We start from the raw sequence: 22,162 nt of genomic DNA on the forward strand, positions 1-22,162 counted from the left end.
CTTTGGATTCAAAGAGACTTCAAACTCTACCGTCCCCACATGGACTGACCCAAGACTGTGAACACATATTCCTTTGTGTCTTTGCCTCTTTATATTTGTTCTTTCCATCACTTAAGTGGACAAGTAGCAAAAAACAATATACAAGGCTCTGACTTTGTCAGTGTCTAATGTTTGTCAGAGCTACCAGATATCTAGTGGACAAATCTGAGAGGTGTCCCAGTCCTGAACAGGGTCCAGCCCACCAGTGAATTATCCTAGTAGGTTAAAAACCATGTCCTGAATATAAGGTAAAAATACGCACTTCAATTATACCACAGCAGAAAAGAGACAGCCAAAGAAAATGCCTAGACTCAGTAGATGGAGAGTTTTGTTTGGGAAACAGACAAGAGGCTGGTATTACTGGATTGAAGAGTATTGTTGGGGACTAAAGTATACTGCAAAAGTGGAGGGGGGTAGGTTATGAAGGACGTTTAATGTCAAACAGAGCATTTTGTATTTGATCCTAGAGGCAATAGGGAGCCACTGGAGTTTATTGAGTTGAGGAAAAAAATAAAAGCAAAGAGAAGAAGAAAAAATAAAGAAAAGAAAAGAAAAAGTGGATGAGATGAATATAATCTTTAAAAAGTTAGATATGATAGACTTCAGGAGAAAATCAATAGGAAATAGGAAGGAATAGACCTTCATAGATAGATAGATAGATAGATAGATAGATAGATAGATAGATAGATAGATATGGAGATATGGCAACTCAGGGGTAAAGTTTGATAACATTAAGCTACTAAAAATGAAATAAGACAAATTAGAAATAAAAATGAGTGAGCAGAAGAGAAAGAACCCAACCATCGGTAGCTACTTTGATGTTAAAGAAGATCTGGGTTCATACACAGAGGAAGACAGTGAGGTTAAAAAAAAGCAACTCCTACCCCAAAGAGTAAAGTCAAATGGTCACCAGCCCAAAAAGAAATGCTAGAAGTACTAAAAAAAGGAATTCAAAAATCAAGTAAGAGAAAATGTGGAAAAATTAGGAAAAAACAATCCCAGAAAATTATGCAAAGAAAGTTAACCAATTAGAAAAAGACAAACAAAATGTTAAAGAAGGAAATAACTCCTTGAAAACTAGAATTGGGCAAATAGAATTGAATGACGTTATAAGACACCAAGATATAATAAAATTAGAAAAAAATAAACGAGAAGCTGAAACATCTAATTAGAAAAACAACTGATTTGGAGAACACATCAAGGAGAGATAATATAAGAATTATCAGACTACCTGAAAGTTATGATAAAAAAAGAATCTAGATACAGTATTAGAAGAAATTATTAAAGGAAACTGCTCTATAGGACTGCTAGGTGGTACAGTAGATAGAGTTATGGGTCTGGAGTCAAGGAGAAGTATCTTCCTGAGTTCAAATCTGGTCTCAAGTAATTATTAGTTGTGTGACTCTGGGCAAGTCACTTAACCTTTTGCCTCAGTTTCCTCATCTGTAAAATTAACTGGAGAAAGAAATGCCAAACCATTGCAGTATCTCTCCCAAGAAAAGCTCAAATGTATTCCCAAAAAGTCATACACAACAGAACAACAACAATTTTATTTCCTACAATTTTGCCATATTTCTTCATTGTTTCAAATGGGTCACTGGTGAGGAACCTGTGGCCTTGAGAAGACATGGGGCCTTCTAGATCCTCGGGTGAGGCCTTTTGACTGAATCAAAGTTTTACGGAACAAACGATTTTATTAAGGGGATTTGTTCTATGAAAAATTTGATTCAGTTGAAAGGCCTCCCTTGAAGACCTAGAGGGCCACATGTGGCCTTGAGGTCCCAGGTTCCCCACATCTAAACTAGGTTTTGTTGTTGTTACTGATTCTTCAAGTATACAATCATATCATCTACAAAAAGTAAAACTTCGGTTATCTTGCTGCTTATTTTTATTCCTTCAATTTCTTTTTCTGGTATTATTGCTATAGCTGGCATTTCTAATTCAATATTGAACAATGGTGATAATGGACATCCTTACTCCACCCCATTCTAGTTTATCCCAATTCTAGATAATATTTGCTCTTGGTTTTAAATACTACTTATCATTTGGGGGAGAGGGCAGCTAGGTGGCAAAGTGGCTGGAACACTTGACCTGGAATAGCATGTGTTCCCTTGTGCATGAGGACAACATTTTTGTTACTGTTTTGGCTACAATATTTAGGTGCCTTTTGTGTTTTTTTAAATTAAAAACTACTGGTGATCAAAGAAAGTACTTTAGTTTCTAAGTGGCTGACCCAGGAACTGCACCCATGCTTATATAGGGTGGCTAAACTCAATATTATCTTGGTAAGATATTTAGTGAGAATTTGAAAAAGGTTTAAGAAGATGGACTTTTCATTTTCTCCTCCCATCACTCATGTAGGACCAAGTTTCAGAGGCCAAATTATTATCTGCACAAAATGACACTAGCCACAATGGGCATTTCACTTTTCATAAAAACAAGAAAAGAAGTATGCATCTTTGTACATTTTTTTATTTTTAAGTTATATTATTATCTTACCAGATATCAACAAACATGAGCACACACTTATAAAAAGAACATGTACATACAACTTGTTCTTTATAAGTACATATATTAACTTTAAGATCATAGTTCCAACACTACCCTTCTTGGTCATTCATATTTTGAACTTTTTTTTTGCTCTCTTCTTTCTCTATGATTTTAAAGATCTATTGACAATTTTTTTTCTTTTTTTAAACATCACTTTCAATATTTATTTTATAACCTTCCCTTCTCCCCAAAACATAAATAATACCATTCCCCTTGAAACAAATATGTACAGATGTACACATGTATATAAATATACACATATATATATACATGCATACATATATGTGTGTTAGTGTCAAGAAAATCATATCCATACATTGTGTGTACCTGGAAATGCAGGACTAATACCATATCTTTAGAGTCCATCACATCTCTATCAAAAGATGGTTAGCAAGCTTCATCCTCAGTCATTTGGAGTCATGTTTGATAATTGCATCAAACAGTTGTCTTTCACATTACTTTCTTTTGCAATGCAATAGTCATTGAAAAATGATTTTCCGAGTTCTGTTCATTTCACTGTGCATCAACTGAAGCAAGTTATCCCAGGTTTCTCTTATTCTCTCATTTTCTAGAGTCCAATAATATTGCATCATATAATATGCCATTTTGTTCATTCATTCCCCATATTATGGGAATCCATTGTTTCCAGTAAATTTCCCAGGTCTCTGCTTATAGCATTAAGGCAAATTGGGTTCATGTTTGAATTATTAGTCAATTTATAGGCAGCATCACCTACTGTATATTATGGATTTTTTAAATGGTTCATTCATTCACTTACATGCAACAATTGTTCTAGCTTTCATTGTTTGGGATATACTTGTAATCATTTTGTGGATCAAAGAGAGAAAATGACCAACAGGTTCATTTTTTGATCTAGTTGTTGTGCCATCCTGTATATTCAATATCCCAGCCACACATTCCTTGTCTTCTTAATTTTCTTAGGATTAGACACATTTTTCCTGGTAAATAATGCCATCTTAATTATCCTAATCAGCACAACTTTGATCTTCTGGTTTCTCAGGCTATAAATGATGGGGTTCATGAATGGGGGCAGCACTGTGTAGGCCATTGCAATAAGGAGGTTCTGAACTGATGTTTTATCAGATGTTGGCCCCAGGACTGCGATGATTGAAGAAAGGAGAAATAAAAGAAGGACAATCAAGTGAGGGGAACAGGTAGATAAGGCTTTGTAGCGTCCTTCCACAGAGGGGATCCGGAGTACACTGGAGAAGATGCGAACATATGATATAATTAAAAAGACAAAACACAATAGTAAAAAACATGAACTTATGGCAAGGAGAAGATATTCAGTATTGTAAACATCCGATGTTGCAACCTGCAATACCTGTGCTATATCACAGAAAAACTGATGGATCACATTGGATCCTGAAAAGGGTGAGCAGAACATGTTTCCTGTGTGTAGAGTAGAATAGATAACGCCAGTGAACCATGAGCCAACTGCTGCCCCAAGGCACCGGGCTGGTTTCATGATGGCCCCATAATGCAGAGGGTGGCAGATGGCCACAAAGCGGTCATAGGACATGGTCATGAGGAAGGCAAATTCTGTTGATCCAAAGAAGAGAAAGAAGAAGATCTGAGAAGTACATCCAAGGAGGGAAATGGATTGAATGCCCATAAAGGTATTAATGATGAATTTGGGAAGAGTGACTGAGATGTAACAGATATCCAACAGGAATAAATTGCTTAGAAAAAAGTACATTGGAGCATGGAGGTGTTGGTCTGTGACTATTGCAGTGATGGTGAGAAAATTCCCCATTACTGTTGCTAAATAAATCAGGAGAAAAAACATTGCATGTAAGACCTGCAGCTCTCGAATGTTGGCAAATTCCATTAGGAGAAATTCTGTGACAATGGTGAAGTTGGTCATATCTTTGGTGGCCTGTAAATTATCAAAAATGAAAATTTAACATAAGTAGATGAAACAGAGCCAATAAAGAAAGCTAAAATGCCTAGGGGAGCCATGAAAATAAATCTGTTCCATTAAAAAGTTTCAAATACAAAAATAAGGTGTCATCTGGGTTACAGCTAAGAGAAGAAGTGATGATGCTGAGGGGGCAGATTCTGGTTCTAGAGGTAAGCCATTACTCAGTTACCATCTGGAGACACTGTAGATTCTTCATAGTATGAGAGCACTTGCTCTATTGCTAGGTAGTACAATGGATAGATCACTGGTTCCAGAGTCAGAAAAATGCATATTCAAATCCAGCCTCAGCCATTTTCCAGGTACGTGACCCTGGGCAAGTGGCAACCTCTATATGTTTCCACATAGGCAAAATAGGGTGAATAATAGCACCTACTTCCCTACAAGGATGAAATGAGATGATAATAATATCTGTAAATAGCTTATCACAGTGCCTGAGTAACCACTATGTAAATGCTTGTTATTATTATTATTATTAATAATATTATTATTATTATTATTATTACAAGGCATGGGTGAGCAGATGACAGCAGGAAAGTCCTAGCTGACAAGAAAGACAAACTCAAAGAAGGAAAATATGAATGGCTGGCCTGTTCAAGCAAGGGAAAGTGATGCATTTTTGACTATCAATTACTTTCCAAGTGATATGTGAATAGCAACCAAGATCATGGTATGATTCCCCAAAAAATAGTGTTGATATGATATTTGAATAATTTCCTTTTGTGTCTAATTCTGTAATGCTAGATAGTTTTCCCTAGATTTCAAGGCCTCTAATTTATAAATGATGCCAATTCCTTCCCTTTCTCAATATATTTTTGTAGGCAAAAATCTTTCTCTCACTCACCTTCATCCCCCAGCCTAAAGCAGAGCAAAAGAGAAAACCAAACCACTATTGTAAACATGTACCATTCAGGGAAAAAATTCCACCTTGGTCATGTCCAGAAAATGCTTCGTTATGTAAGCAGTGTCCTTCGCCTGTTCATCAGAAGGTTGGTAGCATGCTTCAGTACAAGTCTTCTCTAGTTGTAGTTGACCATTTTACTCAGAATTCCTAAATCTTTCAAAGTTGTTTGTCTTCACCATATTTTTGTTACTGTATCATTTTTTCTACTGATTCTATTCACTTCACTTTGCATCAGTTCATAGAAGCCTTCCCAGGTTTCTCTATAACCATCCCTTTCATCATTTGTTACAGCATATTAGTTTTCCATGACTTTTGAATATGCTCAACTGTTTGCCAATCTATGAGCACCTCCTCAGATTTCCATTATCTGTTACTTATAAAAGAACTACAAGTATTTTTTTACATCCTTAGAGTTTGTTTTGCTTAGAGCAATCCTTCCCTTAGGGCAACCAGGTGCAGTGGATAGAGCTCCAGGCCTGGAATCTTCCTGAGTTCAAATGCAGCCTCAGACACTTACTAGCTATATGACCCTGGGCAAATCACTTAACCATTTTTGCCTCAGTTTCATCATCTGTAAAATGAGCTAGAGAAAGTAATGGAAAACCACTCCAATATCTTTGCCAAGAGAACTCCAAATGGGGTTACGAAGAGTTTGATGTGATTGAAATGACACAACAAAAAATCTTGTCTTTAATCTAACCTTTCTCTTAATTTGCCCTTCTTCTTTCTCTCCTTTCCCTCTTCTTTCCCTATTAAGTGAAATATATTCCTGTACATGACTCTGTGTGTTTTCTTCCCTTATTGAGCGGTTCAGATGAGAATGATGTTCCTAATCAGTCACTCCCCTCAGCCTCTCCTCCATTTGTACAGATGCCTACTTGTACTTTTTAATGTTCAGAGATAATTTCCCCCAATCTTCTTTCCTCTTCTACCCAGTACATTCCTCTTTCTCTCCTTTTTTTCCATTCTTGTCTTAAGTTCATCAAGACATAACAGAATTACTTCTAGACCTTGTCTAATTAGACTCACCCTATGCCCTTTAATAATGATAGGGTGCAAAAGGGAAATGTGTATCATCTCCCCACATAAGAATGTACAAATTTTATCTGGTTTTATCCCTTTATCATTGTTTATTCATGTTTACCTGTTTATATTTCTCTTAACTGGAACTTGAACTCCAAAGTTTCAATATAGCTCTGTTCCTCTGCCCCAATCAGAAATGCTTTGAAGTCTTCAGTTTCACTAAATACACATCATTCCCTGAAGTATTATACTCAGTTTTTTTATGAGAAAGTCATTCCTGACTATAAGCATGGATTTCTTTGCTTATAGAATATTATTTTCCAATGGTGGTTCCATTCCTTTATAGTGGTGCCTATTAAGTCATGTGTGAACCTAACTATGGCTCCTTAATACTTCAAGTCTTTCTTTCTGATTACTTGTGGTATTTTTCCTTTGACATGGAAGTTCTAGATTTTGTCTATAACATTCCTTGGAGTTTTCATTTTGTGGTTTCTATCATAAAGTGACTGATGAATTCTATTTCCTCTTTGTTCTCTGATTCTAAGAGATCTGGGCAGCTTTCTTTGAAGATTTCTTAAAATATGATGTCTATGATCTTTTTTGTCACATACACAGACATACACACATACAGATAGAGGGGAATTAGCGTAGGTTACCTCTCCTAACTGACTGTTCTATCACACTCTTCCAATTGCTGCACTTTTGTGACACCTTCCAACACACATGTTCAACTCCTTACATGACAACTCATCATTAGATGTCAGAATTCTCGCAGAATTTTCCACACAAACTCATATGCAGAAAATCCTGAAGTAATTAATTTCCCAATCACCTCAGGCACCTGCATTTAAGGTCATAAAACCACCAAACTCAGTCTCACTAAACAAACATAATTTCCATGAAGTCAATTACTAACTGCCACTTCACCATTGTCCAAAATAATGGAATCATTCAATTAATTCTGATAAAGATGAAATATACTCTTCTCTGCTGCCTGCCTGGTTTCTCTAAGTTTCCCTCTCCCTCGTCGTGCACACACATGTGCATAAATGTGCTCATGTGCATGCACTCACAAACATACACACACACACACACACACACACACAAATGCACATATACATACACGCATGCATGCAAGTACACACACACACTCACTCACTTGCTGAACCAAGACCATCATTTAAAGTTGAAGGAAAATGGAGCAGCCATCTAATCTATCCTGCACACCCCTGACAAGTGGCCATCCAGTCTTTGCATGAAGAACTGCAGTGACAGGGTACCATCTAGTTGTAATTGCAGCTCGTTCCATTTTTATGACAGCTCAGATTGTTAGGAAGTTTTGTTGCTGTTTTCGTTATGTCTGCTGCTGCTGCTGCTGGTATTGCTCTTGTTGCATTTTTCACCAAATCTAAATCATCCTCTTTGAAACACTCACAACTTTTCCTTGGTTCTTCCTCTGGAGCAAAACATTACGAGACCAATCCTTTCACTTGTCAAGCCTTCAAATGTCCAAACATTATCATTATCCCTTAACACCATCATCATTTTCCCTTAGTGTCCTCTTTTCTCTACAATCCCACTTCTTTTATTCATTTCATATGGAATAAACTTTACATACTGATCACCCTTTTCTTAACCCTTGCCAGCTTATCAATGACCTTCACATACTGTAGCACCCAAAATTAAACTGAATATCCCAAATCTGGTCTGAACAGAGCAGAGGACAGAAGGACTTACCTCTCTCTTCCTTATTCCTGAAGCTTTGCCTCTTAATACAGCCCAAAGACTTATTACCTTGTGTAGCTCTTGCATCATTCACCTGACTCAAGTTGAGTTATTGGGTTTGCAGGACATAATTCCTTATGTTTCAAATCTCCATTCTTGGTTTCACAATGTAAATGTTGGGATCTATGGAGGTACATACATACAAAGCATAAGGTTCGCATTTTTGTAAAACACTCGATCTTTCAAAGAAGACTCCTTCTGGGGAATTCATATCATTGGACTATTACAAAAGCCCTGTGACATATAGAAAACAGATCTGATTATTACCCTTTGACACAAGGGGACATGGACACAGAGAAATGACAGGTTTCAAGCTAAAGTCCAGGCCTCCTTAATCCTCCCCCAGTTCTCTGTTAGCACAGAATCCTGGTAATTAGGCAACTGAGCCACATTCTATTTGCTTTGCAATATTTAGCTTTTTGACCAAATTCTCTCTGTGGCTGACAGCACACATTAAACACCTGCCATTAATTAGAATTAGAAAGTGCATCTGTATTTGTAGAACAAAAAGATAGTACTATTAATGCTGTTACTACTGTTACTCTACTAGTATTAGTACTACTATTACTACTCTGGCTGCTGCTGCTACTACTACTGCAACTACTACTACTACTACAATAGCAGGCATTTATCTTGATCATGAGGTTCATAAAACATCTCTTTAAAGCTTCGCCTTAACACTTCCAGATGCATTCCACAGGTATTATTTTCCTTGTTTTAGAAAGGATAATTTGTGACTTACCTAGGATCACACAGGAAATCACTACTGGAGACAGATTTTTTTTTTGTTTTCGTTATCTTAAATGATATCCAGCACATGATCTGTTATCCAAGTGATAGATGGCATATGTCCATATGTGCTGCCTCTTAAGGAACCGATGTCTTATAAGTGATAAAACCATGATCTTGGTTTCACACTTTTAACAAGTGAGCAGCCTGGGCTGTCCATGGGATGGTGGAGGAGGGAAATAAAAAACAACCAAAATGTGGATTAGGTGTGGAATTTCTCCTTTCTTCCCAGTATTTCTTATGTGACTGACTGGAGGAATACATTTATTAAAAGATCTTTGGAAAGCCAGTCCCTTTAGCATTCAGAATAACCAAAAGGTTCACCATCTCCACAACTGGTAAGAGTTCTACGGCCCTTCTCCTGAGAATAATTAGATGGGGAGTGGTGCCTTTCACAGATTACAAGGAAATTGAGTTTTCCCTTTAGTCTTGTTAAAAGAGTGTCCATCAGTTCCTAGTCATTTGGGTCTCTGAGAGTCTGTGAGGGACTTTCGTGCAATCTTCATTTTTATCCAAAAATGAAGATCAACTAAATTTGTTTTTGTTAACTGTGCTTTCAACAACAAAATGCTAGATCTACTTGAAAAATCACAAAGTAACATTTTATAAATGAGATGAGATCAGATAGTGGCACACTGTATTTCTCACAGAGAAAGGATAATTCTTTTTTAAATATGCCTTCCTCTGTATGATAAAATTATTTTAGTAATTATCAGGAAATAAATATTAATAGCTAGAAAAGAAAACCAATAAAATTATTCTTTTACTTAAATTTATATAATCATTTGAACAGCAAATAAGTAAACAATAAATAATTATTTTAAAAACTATCACATCATAAACCAACAAATGAGGAAAAACAAGTCTTGGATTAAAACTCTTTTGATCACATTAACGTAATGCTCCAACAATGAAGTTCCTTTTCTTCTGCAAAGAGTTGCCTATTACTAAGTCCCAGACATTCTTGAGGCTGGATTTATGACCAGTGACCTTTCCTGAGTACTTATTACCATTACCTCTTCTCGGTTTGAGGGAGTTGGGGCTGGTACCGACTTGATGCTGAGTTCACAAAGTACAAGTCCAGGCTGAACAGATGGTCACCTGTGCACAAAGTTACATATGGCAACTGTCTTAGCATAGATCATGGCACTTACCAGGTATTTAATAAATATCCAATGATTGGTAGATTGGTTAATGGATGTGAAAGAACTGGTCAAAGTTAAACCTCTCAAAAATGAAAAAAATACCAAAATGCATTCACAAAACTTGGGAATATCTATTAAATGTGTTCAGCACCATATCTTATGTGGATGAAAGATGAAATTACTAAGAAAACAAAGGTTTGAGCATTTTGATTTATTAAGCAATACATGCCAGTTGCCTAATTAGGACCAGATCTCCTTAGCTTAGGGCTGAACCCCAAATACAGGGGGAGATAGATTTTTATACATTAAAAACAATTAATCATGCATGATAAATTAATTAAAAGAAAAATTAACCTGGACACAACATTAAGTAGTCTCATTCTAATTGCAGGAAAGATTAGAGACTTTTCTAAGTTGGGAGGAGGAGTGTGAACAGGTGCAATTCTCTGAAATCAGAAAAAGAGGTGTTCCACTCCCCACAAGTGACTATTTTCAATCAAAGGAACATAAAAACAATTGGTTAACCAGGATGGGCCAGTTTTCAGGTAAGACATATGGGTTGTTTGACATATATAATTGTGAGAAAAATCTGAAAGATTATGGTTTCTGGTCAGCTTAACCAAGTTCCTTAGTTAAAGGTCTCTGAGCAAAAAGCCCAGCTTCCCAGACACTCAGGGCAAGGCTCAAACAATGCAATAATTTTTTCTTACAATTCTCACAATTAAACAAACTTTTCTTACAAGATAGAAAATTGTAAGGAAAGACAACTGACCTAGCTCCAGAATTAAGTCGGAAGATGGAGTCAGTGTGATTTATAGTTCTTAACGAAAACAGTCTAATCCTAATGATTTCTCAAAATTTGCTACTCCATTTAATTAGAAAACTTTTACATTGCATCTTTGCCTTGTTACTTTGTCTAATTCTGCCTTTAGGAAGATAGCATACCTATATTATAGTTTGATCACAAATACAGATTAAAATTATAAGATTTGTCATACTTGCATCTTATTATAGTAACTCAGTGATGTTCCAGCATCAATCTATTAATTAACAGATTGAGTATTGTACGTACAAAACTGCAACTGTTCACCTACCCTGATTATAGAAATTTTGCTATGAAAGAAAAAGAACAGATATACTTATAAAATGTCAAGACAGATCCCTCAAGGGCACAGACTGTCCTGACACATGTAACAACAATGCTACTTGCCACTCCTGTGGCTGTGTAAGAACAATAACACCAGCACACAAGAGGGCTGCTAGTACAGGTTCTTTGATCCGCTTTTCTAGAGAAAGCAACTTTAAGGAGTTTACAATCTCACTTTAATTAAACATACTTATATCATTCACTTAGTTCATGGCAAAATGTCACTACCCTGAACTTCAGAGAAAACAAGAACAGAAATTACAAGCAAATATTATATAAACAGAGCAAAATAACATGAATCAGCAGACAGGTTTCTAGCGGTCTGTCCAAGACATTATATACATAGTTACCAAAGAGAAAAACACCAACATCTAGGTTTTTCAAAGCTGGGGGACTGCAACAACTACCCAGAGTCTCCTCTGGTCAAATCACAGGACACTCTTCCAGTGAGTGAGCCCCAAACAAAATGTTAACCTCAGAGTATATACATACTTTTTCAGGGTCAGAAGGCATCACAACCATGTGACTCAAATCCATGTGACCTAAGCCTTCCCACAACTTAAGCAGGTCATCAAAGACTCCCGATTCAAAGATACTTGATTGAAACAAAGGCAAAACTCAACGGTACTTAATTGCCTTAGTGCTGAAAATCACTCCAAAATAAAAAAACAGCAAAAAGTCTGTAACAGCAATACAACTAGCAGCTGCTGTGAGAGTGAAATACCAACACCAGCAACAAGAGCACACAGAAGGCTTGTTCGGGTAGAGAGTATGGGGAGTTTGGAACCCTTGGGTTCAACTGGCACTGGGAGGAGTGGAAGAGCATAGACACAGGGAACAGATTTCCAGGAGAATGTAGGAGAGAAAAAAAAGTCAGTAAGGAAGGATATAGATCATTGTCAGGGGGAGCTACCTTTCTATGGGACAATGTCCACTCTGAGCCCTTCAATAATAGGCATTGTTCTGAGAGTGAGGCACAATGGGAGGGGGAATCCATGGCATGAGCCCAACGAGGCAGTGGCAGAAATTATAGAGGGCAGATACTAGAATGGAGACCTTGGAAGCTTGTATTATATGACAAATACAGAGAAAAGAGAGAAACCATATGATTAAAGGAACCAAAAATAATAGACAGATTTACAGTAAACAAAAAGAGAAGATGGATAATGGAAGAAGTGAAAAAATGAATTTTGGAAAGAGCTGCAAAAATGAAATAAAAAAATAATGAATAAGACTAGCTGAAGGGGATGGGAGGAAGGTGGAATCTATCTGACTGAGAGAGAGAAAAAAAGGGAAAAGAAATAGATAAGCAGGTGAAAGCAGAATAGACCTAATAAGGAAAACCCTAAAAATAAAAGGATAGAAAGTGAGAAAAGGTAGGTGGGGGTGAGAAGAGAACCAGTGAGGGTAGAACTACCTTAACAAGAAGATTAAGGTGAAGTAACTGAAGGAATCTAATACTGTGTTTACAGTAGAAGAGGAGGAAAAGAATAAGTTGAAAGAAGCCCAATTTTGGAGACAAATGGAGGAAAATATAAACCTAAATCAAAACTTTCATTGTGAATGGATTAAACAATCCACTAAGACAGAAAGAGTGACAGGACAGATAATAAAACAAAGCCCTACAATCTATTGTTTACAAGAAACCAATTTTAAAAACAAAGATATAAATAAAAATGAAACAGAGGATGGAGAAAAAATTGCTACACATCAAGTGCATACAAAAAAGCCAAAGTTACCATCATGTTTTCAGGCAAGGTGAAAACAAACATTAAAAGAGTAAAAAGGAATAAACAAGAAGCATATATTATGTTGAAAGGAAGAAAATAAAATAAACTAATATGAATAATAACTTTGAATATTCCAAATGTCTTAGCATGCAAATTCATAAAAGAAACATTATCTAAGCTTCAAGATGACATAGACAGTAACACAATAGTGACAGGAGACTTCAATATCCCTCTATCTGCTTTGGATAAGTCTAACAGAAAGATAAGCAAAAGGGAAAATATGGAACTGAACAAATTGGTGAAGAAACTAGAGTTAATAGATTTATGGTGTCTTCTAAATGGGACAGTAAATAAATATATTTTCAAAAGAATATAAATTTCTCTGTATCACATGGAACTTTCACCACCACCACCACCACCCAAAAAAAATGATCTTGTGCAAGGCCACAGAGATATTGAAAACAGATGTAGAAAGACAGAAGTAGCTAACACATGCTTTAGCGATCACAAAGCAATAAGAATAGAAATAGTTTCAGGGACAATAAGCAAAAATACATATCCAAATGGAGACATAACAAGATCGTGAGCGGATCAAAGAACAAATTATAGCAATGATTGGTAACTATGTAAAAGAAAATTATAATGGTGGAACATACCCAAATTTCTGGGATGGAGTTAAAGCAGTTCTTGAGGGGAAATAATATGCTTTCATTAACAAAAAGAGAGGTTAATTACCTGAATATGTATTAAAAATTAGAAAATAAATAAACAAACCTAAAATAATCACAAAAGGGACAATATTGAAAATTAAAAGAAAAATGGATAAATTAGAAACAAAAACCTCATAGACATAACCAATAAGATTAATAGCTGGTCCTTCGAAAAAGCTAATAAAATTGATAAACCTTTAGTTAATTTAATTTAAAAGAAGAGAGTAGAAAATCAAGTTAATAAAATGGTAAATGAACCAGGTAAAATCACAGAAAAATCAGAAGAAATTAAAAGGATAATTTTAATATATTTTGCATGGTTATATGCTAGGATGACAGAGAACACAATAAAAATAGAATAAATTCAGAAATATAAAATTCTCTATCAGGATCCAACAGAGGGGGCAGCTAGGTGGCACAGTGAGTAAAGCACTGGCCCCGGAGTCAGGAGTACCTGAATTCAAATCCGGCCTCAGACACTTGTCACATGTACTACCAGTGTGACCTTGGGCAAGTCACTTAAATGCAATTGCCCTGACCAAAAAGAAGCAACCAAAAAAAAGAAGATCCAATAGAGATCTCAAACAACCTGATCTCAAAAAGGAAATAGAACTATCTATAAATGAACTACCAAAGAAAATAACTCCTGGACCTGATGAGTTCCATCAGATTTTAAAGGACAATTATTATCCATATGTCAAATTATTCTCAAAAATTGAGAAAGAAATAACCCTACTAAACCAGGGAAAGATAAAACACAAAAACAAAACTAAAGTCTAATATCATTAATGAACATTGACTTGAAAGTTTTAAACCAAACCCAAATAGATTTTAGGAATTTATCCAACAAATGATTCGTTTAAAAAAGCAGAATTTATACAAGGGATGCAAAGATGGTTCAACTTCAGGAAAATAATCAATATAATTAATCACATTAAAAATTAAAACATCCAAAACCATAGGATCATCTCAACAGAAGCAAAAATAAAAAGCCTTTTATAAAATACAAGTCTCTTTTATGGTTAAAAAAAACCTACCAAGGTTTTAAAATATCATTGAAAGCATCTATTTAAAACCAAAAACAAGAATCATATGTTATGGAGATACATGAGAACTTTTTCCAATAAATACAAGAGTGAATGTTGCCCACTTTGCCCCCTATTGTTTGATATAGTTCTGGAAATTTTAACAATATCAATAAGTAAAAAGGAATTAAAGGAATAAAATAGGTGGAAAAAGAGACAAAACTGTCTCTGTTTCCTGATATGATGGTTTATTTGGAAAACCCCAGGGGATCAGCAAAGATATTAACCGAAAGAATTTATAGCCTCAACAAACTTACAGGCTATAAAACAAATCTTCAAAAATCAATACCATTTCTATATAATAATAACAAAGCACAAGAAGTAATAATGAAAAGGAAACCCTATTCCAAATGCCTACAAAATGCATAAAATACCTGGGATCATCCTTCCAGGTTAGTATATGTTCAATTACAAAACTCTCCTGAAGGAATTAAAGAACAACCTAAATAGCAGGAGGAATAGCCAGTGCTTATAGCTAGCCATGACAATATAATAAAAATGACAATACTATCAAAATGAGTTTATACTTTTAATGCCATATAATCAAATTACCAAGAGGATACTTTACAAAGCTTGACAAAAATGATGACAAAATTTATTGGAAAAACTAAATATCAAGAATATCAAAGGAAATCATGAAAACAAGTAAGGGGGTAAGGGAGAATACTTCCAGACCTCAAATTATATTATTAAGCAGTCTTCAAAGCCATATGGTTTTGTTTAAAGAATGGAGAGATACATTGATGGAACAGATGAGACAACAGAGATTCATAAACAATAGAACTCAATAAATCACTATCTGATAAAGTGGGAAAAATAGGAACCTAGGAAAAACTCCTTATCAGATAAATATGCTAGGAAAATTGGGAAGCAATCCAGCAGAAATTAGGCTTGGACCAACATTTTATGCTACACTTCACAATATATTCTAAATTACATACATGTGACCGTAACTTAAAAGATCATACTATAAAAAAATTCGAAGAGAAGTAAATCATGTACATCTCACATCTACGGGTAACAGATTTATTCTTACCAAGTAAGTTTGATTACTTGAAACTAAAAAGATTCTACACAGACAACATTAGTGCGTCTAGGATAAGAAGGGAAGTAGTTCAACGGGAGAAAATATCTTTTTAACACACACCTCTGACAAGGGTTTGCTGTCCAAGATATATAAACAATTTACACACACACACAAACACACACACACGCACCTGAAACTACTAGCCATTCCCAATAGATAAATTGTCAAAAGATAGAAAAAGTTCTCAAAAGAAATGCAAAGCATTGACACCCATATAGAAAAATGTTTCAAATCACTAATAACAAACAAAATGCAAAGCAAAGTAACTCTGATGTTTTACCTCATACCCTGTAAAAAGGCAGAAATGACCAAAAAAAAAGTACCAACAGTTGATGTTGGAGGGTTTAGGGAAAGATAGGCACACCAATACATTGATGATGGTACTGTGAAATGGTGTGATCAATTTGGAATGATGTAAATAAAGTGACTAAAATGACTGTACCCGTTGAACCAGAAACTCCATTACTGGGTGTATTCCCTAAGGAAGCCACCAAGAAGAAAAAGTCCCCATATACTAAAAAAATTGTAATAGGACTTTTTGCAATAGCTAAGAAGTGAAACAAAGTAGATGCTGATCAATTGGAAAATGTTTGAAAAAAAATGGGGAACATGAATGGAATAGAATACTACTGTCTTGGAAGAAAATATGTGTGTGATGAATACAGAGAAGCACAGAAAGATCTTCATGAACTGATTCAGAGAGAAGCAAGAAGAGCCCAGAAAACAATATACACAATAAGTACAGCATAAATTGTTTAAAAAGACACAACAAAAAAATTAAAAGTAAACGTAGCAAAATTATAAGTATCAAGTGGGACTCAAATGAAGAGAGATGAGAAGACACTCCAAACCTACCCTTTTATGAAGGTGAAAGGTACACAAGTGTTACACATTGTACCTGCTTTCAGAGTTTCTCAGTATGTCAATCAATTGTGTTGACATTATCTTTTCCTCTCTAAAAAATGTTGCTATATGAGATGGTTCTCAGGGGGAGGGAGAAGGTATAGATGGGATACGATGGTCATGTAGGAAAGTGAAAACATCAATTTTAAAAAGTCTATTTTAAAAAAAAAATCTTTCTATACACAAAAGACTACATTAGTCACTTGGAAAAATTATAGCTTTTTTTAAAAAGACACATTCAATAAGTATTGATAGAGTAGTACAGGTAAGGCATACATATACATTGGTATAACAGAAAATATAATACAATAAATACATCAAAATTATATACATATATGTATATATGTGTGTATAATATAATCATACACAAAGTTTAAGCAGTGATTAGTTATTAATTCAAGAGTTCAAGGAAGGCATTATGAAATAGGTGAATATGAGTGATGTATGAAAAGTAAATAGGTTTCCAACAGTTGGAAGGGGTGCAGAGCATTCCAAACATAAGAGTGTGAGTAAAGACATCAAGGTGTGAAATCAAGGAATATGTTTGGTAGAGGGACTTGACACTCCTATACTGAAGGAAACACTTGATTGAAGTCAGCTGCTAAAGGTAATTTTAAATATTGAAGGTAAATGAATTCCTAATCTATTTGCATTGCTGGAAGTTTGACCATGGTTTATATCATTACTCACACAATTACAGCTTAATCCTGACCTAGGTTATTTCAACTTTTTAAAAAATACATATTTTGGTACAAACATTTCCATGGGGATGGGGGATGGACAACCTATGGTTGCAACTATTTAAGGTCCTTAATTGGGGGGGGGGGCAGATTATTTCCTTTTTGTATTTTCATTCTTATCACCTAGAACACTTATCAGCTGGGAAACAGTAGGTGGGTGAGAATTTTTTTAAGTGAATGAATTTATCAATGTTTATTCTGAGTTATTTTATAGACAAAACACCCAAATCTTTATTTTACTTTTAATATAATTGTGCCATTTTATGTCTACAGCACCCTATTAAAATGTCCCTCTCATTTTTTTACATTTCTCAATTTCCTTCTTTGGGAAAAATGTCCACTGCAGGATTCTACTCAGTGCAATTTTGATTTTCCTGTTCCTCAGACTATAGATGATAGGGTTCATGAATGGGGGCAGTATTGCATAGACAATTGCAACAAGAACATTCTGGATTGGTGATGAGTCTGATGTGGGCCACAAGACTGCCAACATTGCAGAAATGAGGAATAAGATGAGGATAATCAACTGAGGGGAGCAGGTAGACAAGGCTTTGTAGCGTCCTTCCACAGAAGGCATCTTGTACACACTGGAGAAGATGTGAGCATATGATATTATTAAAAAGGTAAAGCAAAACAAAATAATCCCTGAACTAATGAAAAGCAATACAAACTCAGTTTTAAACACATCAGAAGATGCGACACCCAACATCTGTGAGATATCACAGAAAAATTGGTGGATCCTATTGGATCCTGAGAAAGGCAATCGGAAAAATATTACCTGTATGCAGTGATGAATAAAGAAGCCCACTGAGCCATGAGCCAGCTGCTGCCCAAAGACACCGGGCTGGTGTCATGGTAACCCCATAGTGCAGGGGGTGGCAGATCGCCACAAAGCGGTCATAGGACATGGTAATAAGGACAGCAAACTCAGTTGATATAAAAAATATAAAGAAGAAGACTTGAGCAATGCAGCCAAGAAGTGAGATGGAGTGACTGCCAATCATGGAATTCAAAATGAATTTGGGAAGTGTGACTGAAATTGTGCAGATATCCAAGAGTGATAAGTTGCTCAGAAAGAAGTACATTGGACAGTGAAGATTTTGGTCAATGACAATTGCAGTGATGGTGAGAACATTCCCCATCAGAGCTGCCAGATATATCAGTAGGAACAGAAGAGCATGTATAATCTGTAGCTCCCAGGTGCTGGAAAATTCCATGAGGAGGAATTCAGTGATGATGGTGAAGTTTCCCATGTCTACCGATATGAGGTAATTTATCTAAAATCAAAGAAAAAATGTGAGTAGAGGAAATAAAGGGACAAGAAAAAGAATTAAAATGCCTCTTTGCATAGGAGAGCCATGACAATAATTCCATTCCATCTGACTTGAACACCAAGGTAAACTGTGTCTAAAAAGTATGGCTACCATGTGGAAGAGCTGAGAGTTGGATTGACTTGATGCTAAGCGTGTGAACTCTCACTCCTAAAAAGTGTTTCTCATAATAAAACTGTTAGGTCTTGTCCACAGGCTCCTCAGAGAAACATGATTTTCCTCATATGCCAAGTTAATCTCCTTTATACATCTATTGACACTAACTGGATCCATGCAGAGAAGGCACTCCCATCTTGGCCCATCCCACTCCCTTCTCTCTGATCCCTGCTTTCTTTCCAAGTTCATCTGGAGTGATACCTTTTACATATTGCCTTTCATGAGCAAAACTGCTACTCATACAATCTCCAACAAAATGCAATGAACAAAATGCAAAACCAAAAGCACTTTGTACTTGTTTTTATATTTTTCAAGTATAGCATATACTTAGAACATTCTGAAAACTTAAAACACTATATAAATGTTACTTATTGTTAATACTTTTCTATACACATTATAATAAATAGTTGTAAACTGGCTATTTGTATACATATATCCAATAAAAGTTACATATGTGTGTATATTATCTTTCTTTTTTACAATATAAGCTTCTTCAGGGTAAGGATTATCTTGCTTATTTCTGCTTGTACCCGTGCACTTAGCAGTGTTCTAGGCAATAGTGTTTTATAAATGCTCTTTCTTTGTCCTCTGTTTCTTCATGTCTCTTTCTATCATTTGCTGTCTCTGTTTCTCTCTTCTCCTCTGTAATTTATCTATCTATCCATCTATCTATCTCTCATCTCTTCATCTCAACCTACCTAATAGAACACAATCTCTTTGAAGGTCAGGACTGTTTCATTCTTGGTCTTTGTCATCCCAAGACCAGGCACTGTACCTGACATAGGCAGAGAATTCATTTTGATAGTTGGTTAATTGATTTGAAAATTAGAAGAAAACTTAGAGATTCATGAACCTCATCAGAGAGGGAATGCCGCCTAGCAGATCAAAATTGGACTATTTACATGGATATAAATGTGTTATCTCTGCTTTTAGAATGTGAGTTCCTTGGGGAGGGGAGAAATGTTTTTGACTTTCTTTTTCTTCCCATTGCTTAGCATACTGACAGGCACATAGCAATAGTATAGCAAATGATTATTTAACTGACCAACTGAAGATTAAACCTGCTTAAATATAGCTGAGTCCTCACCGTTTGCTTTTAACTTTCAAATAGGATCATAGGGGCAGGGCCATAAGGTACATTAGAGATTACTTGTTCAAAGTCTTCAGTTACGAGAGAGGCGCAAAGAGGTTATACGACTTGCTCAGTGGAACACACATGATAAGTGGCTGAATAGAGATTGGAACCCATGGTTTCTGCCTCTGAATCCATCATAGCTCTCATTGGATTTGCTAAGAGTTCCAATTAATCCATACTGTTGTGGATTCACTAACACTTCTTTTCAGAATAAATATAATGGAGAACACGTTTTGTAGTTTAAACCAATTTTTTGAAATCCTTAAATTCCAATATGAATGTGAGAATCTGAGTATTGGGAAAAGTTTCCTTAATCTTGTTAAAACAAAGGGACTCAGCATATAGCCCATGACCCCCTCACGGCCCATAAGAATTCTTCATGTGCAGCTCAACCTTGTCCAAAATACCTGGAATGGCAGATGAAGTGGTTTTTTTTTACATCCTGCTGTGTCCTGCAGCTTTATAGCCTAATTGTCTCAAACATTTGTCCACCACTCCTACACCTCCACCTTATTTATTCAATTCACACATTCTTAACCTGGAATCTATGAATTTTAAAAATATTTAACTGTATCTCAATATAACTGGTTTCTTTGAAATTATATATATTTTATTTTGTGCATTTAAAATATAATTTTGAGAAGTTATCCACAGCCTTTACCAACCAGACTTCCAAGAACCTCAATAACACAATAAATAATAATTAAGGTTAATAAACTCTCATTTCATCAGTAATTCTATTTCAATCAAAATACTTTGAATCACCAGAGATATTTAGTTGTGCTGTCAACGCCATTCTCATCCTGTGATACTTAAATCATTACTTTTATAGTTATTGTTACTTTTCCTCCATTTGGATTAGTTTTCAACTTTTTCATAATGCTTATGTTCAAAGCAAAACTCACTGGGTCCAAATTCCTAGCTTTACCCAATATTGAGGGCATTACAAAATACAGTATCAGAAATTAATAATCATTTTTCTATTTGCACATGATCATTTGACCCTTAAAAGTAATTGGCTATTTATTAGGGATATGGATTGCACATATAAACAAAATTTGTAATATTATGACTTGTTATTGTTTATATAGCCATAGCCCATTGTTAATGACAATAACTAATAATGAGAGCTAACATAGAAAGATGATATTATATATACATACGTGTACGTATATGTGTGTGTATATATGTATGTGTGTGTATATATGTATATATATATATGTGTGTGTGTGTACATGTGTGTGTGTATATATATGTGTGTGTGTGTGTGTGTGTGTGTGTGTGTGTGTGTGTGTGTATACTATTTACCATGTGCCAGGCACTATCCTAAGGACATTATAACTATTTTCTCATTTGATGATGGTGATGATAATGAGAATAATTGAATTTATTTAGTGCTTTATCTCATTTAATTCTCACAATAATCCTGGGAGGTAGGTCATAACACCATTCCTATTTTACTGATGAGAAAACCAAGATGACAGAGGTTTAGTGACTTCCTCAGGGCTGCTTAGCTAGTAAATATATAGGGTGGGATTTGAACTCAGGTCTTTCTCACTCCAGTTCCAGCATGCCGCCTAGCTAACTTCTTCTCAAAGCTTTTACAAATATGGGATTCCTTTAAAAGTCTTTGGAGATTGGCAGAGCAGGATTTAATCATCCCCCTGGGTGGGAGAGAACATGAAGGCACCGAGTTAAAAAGGTAGAAATGGACCTGAAACCCAGCTCTCTCTGATGGCTTTCAGTTTTTACTTGTAAGATTCTACTGTAAAGGTTTTATTACAGATTCATGCTTTCAGCTTCCCTGGTCTCCACTGCAATTTGCTTACATTTTTATCTGGCTAGAGTTAGAAGTTGGGATCTGTATTTATAGAACCCCAAGTAGGAGCCATGTTTTGTTTTTAAATTTTACATTTTACTATTATTTTCTCATTTGAACCTCAAAAAAACCCTGAAAAGTG

At 35.5% G+C, this 22,162-nt stretch overlaps 1 protein-coding gene and 1 pseudogene across 1 annotated transcript; both read right to left on the reverse strand.

Moving 5' to 3' along the window:
* Positions 1-3,487: 3,487 nt before the first annotated feature.
* On the reverse strand, positions 3,488-4,477 carry LOC118855106 (olfactory receptor 14I1-like). The gene has a single exon (XM_036765223.1). It carries the CDS (start codon positions 4,475-4,477, stop codon positions 3,488-3,490), a length of 990 nt encoding a protein of 329 aa, XP_036621118.1.
* A 13,382-nt stretch (positions 4,478-17,859) lies between these two features.
* On the reverse strand, positions 17,860-18,832 carry LOC118855107 (annotated as a pseudogene).
* Positions 18,833-22,162: the final 3,330 nt, after the last annotated feature.

Source organism: Trichosurus vulpecula, chromosome 6 (assembly GCF_011100635.1).
Source record: "Trichosurus vulpecula isolate mTriVul1 chromosome 6, mTriVul1.pri, whole genome shotgun sequence".
NCBI lineage: Eukaryota > Metazoa > Chordata > Mammalia > Diprotodontia > Phalangeridae > Trichosurus > Trichosurus vulpecula.

Bases quoted from the DNA above. Each gene is read 5' to 3' on its own strand.
- LOC118855106 (XM_036765223.1), bottom strand. From the start codon at position 4,477: ATGACCAACTTCACCATTGTCACAGAATTTCTCCTAATGGAATTTGCC.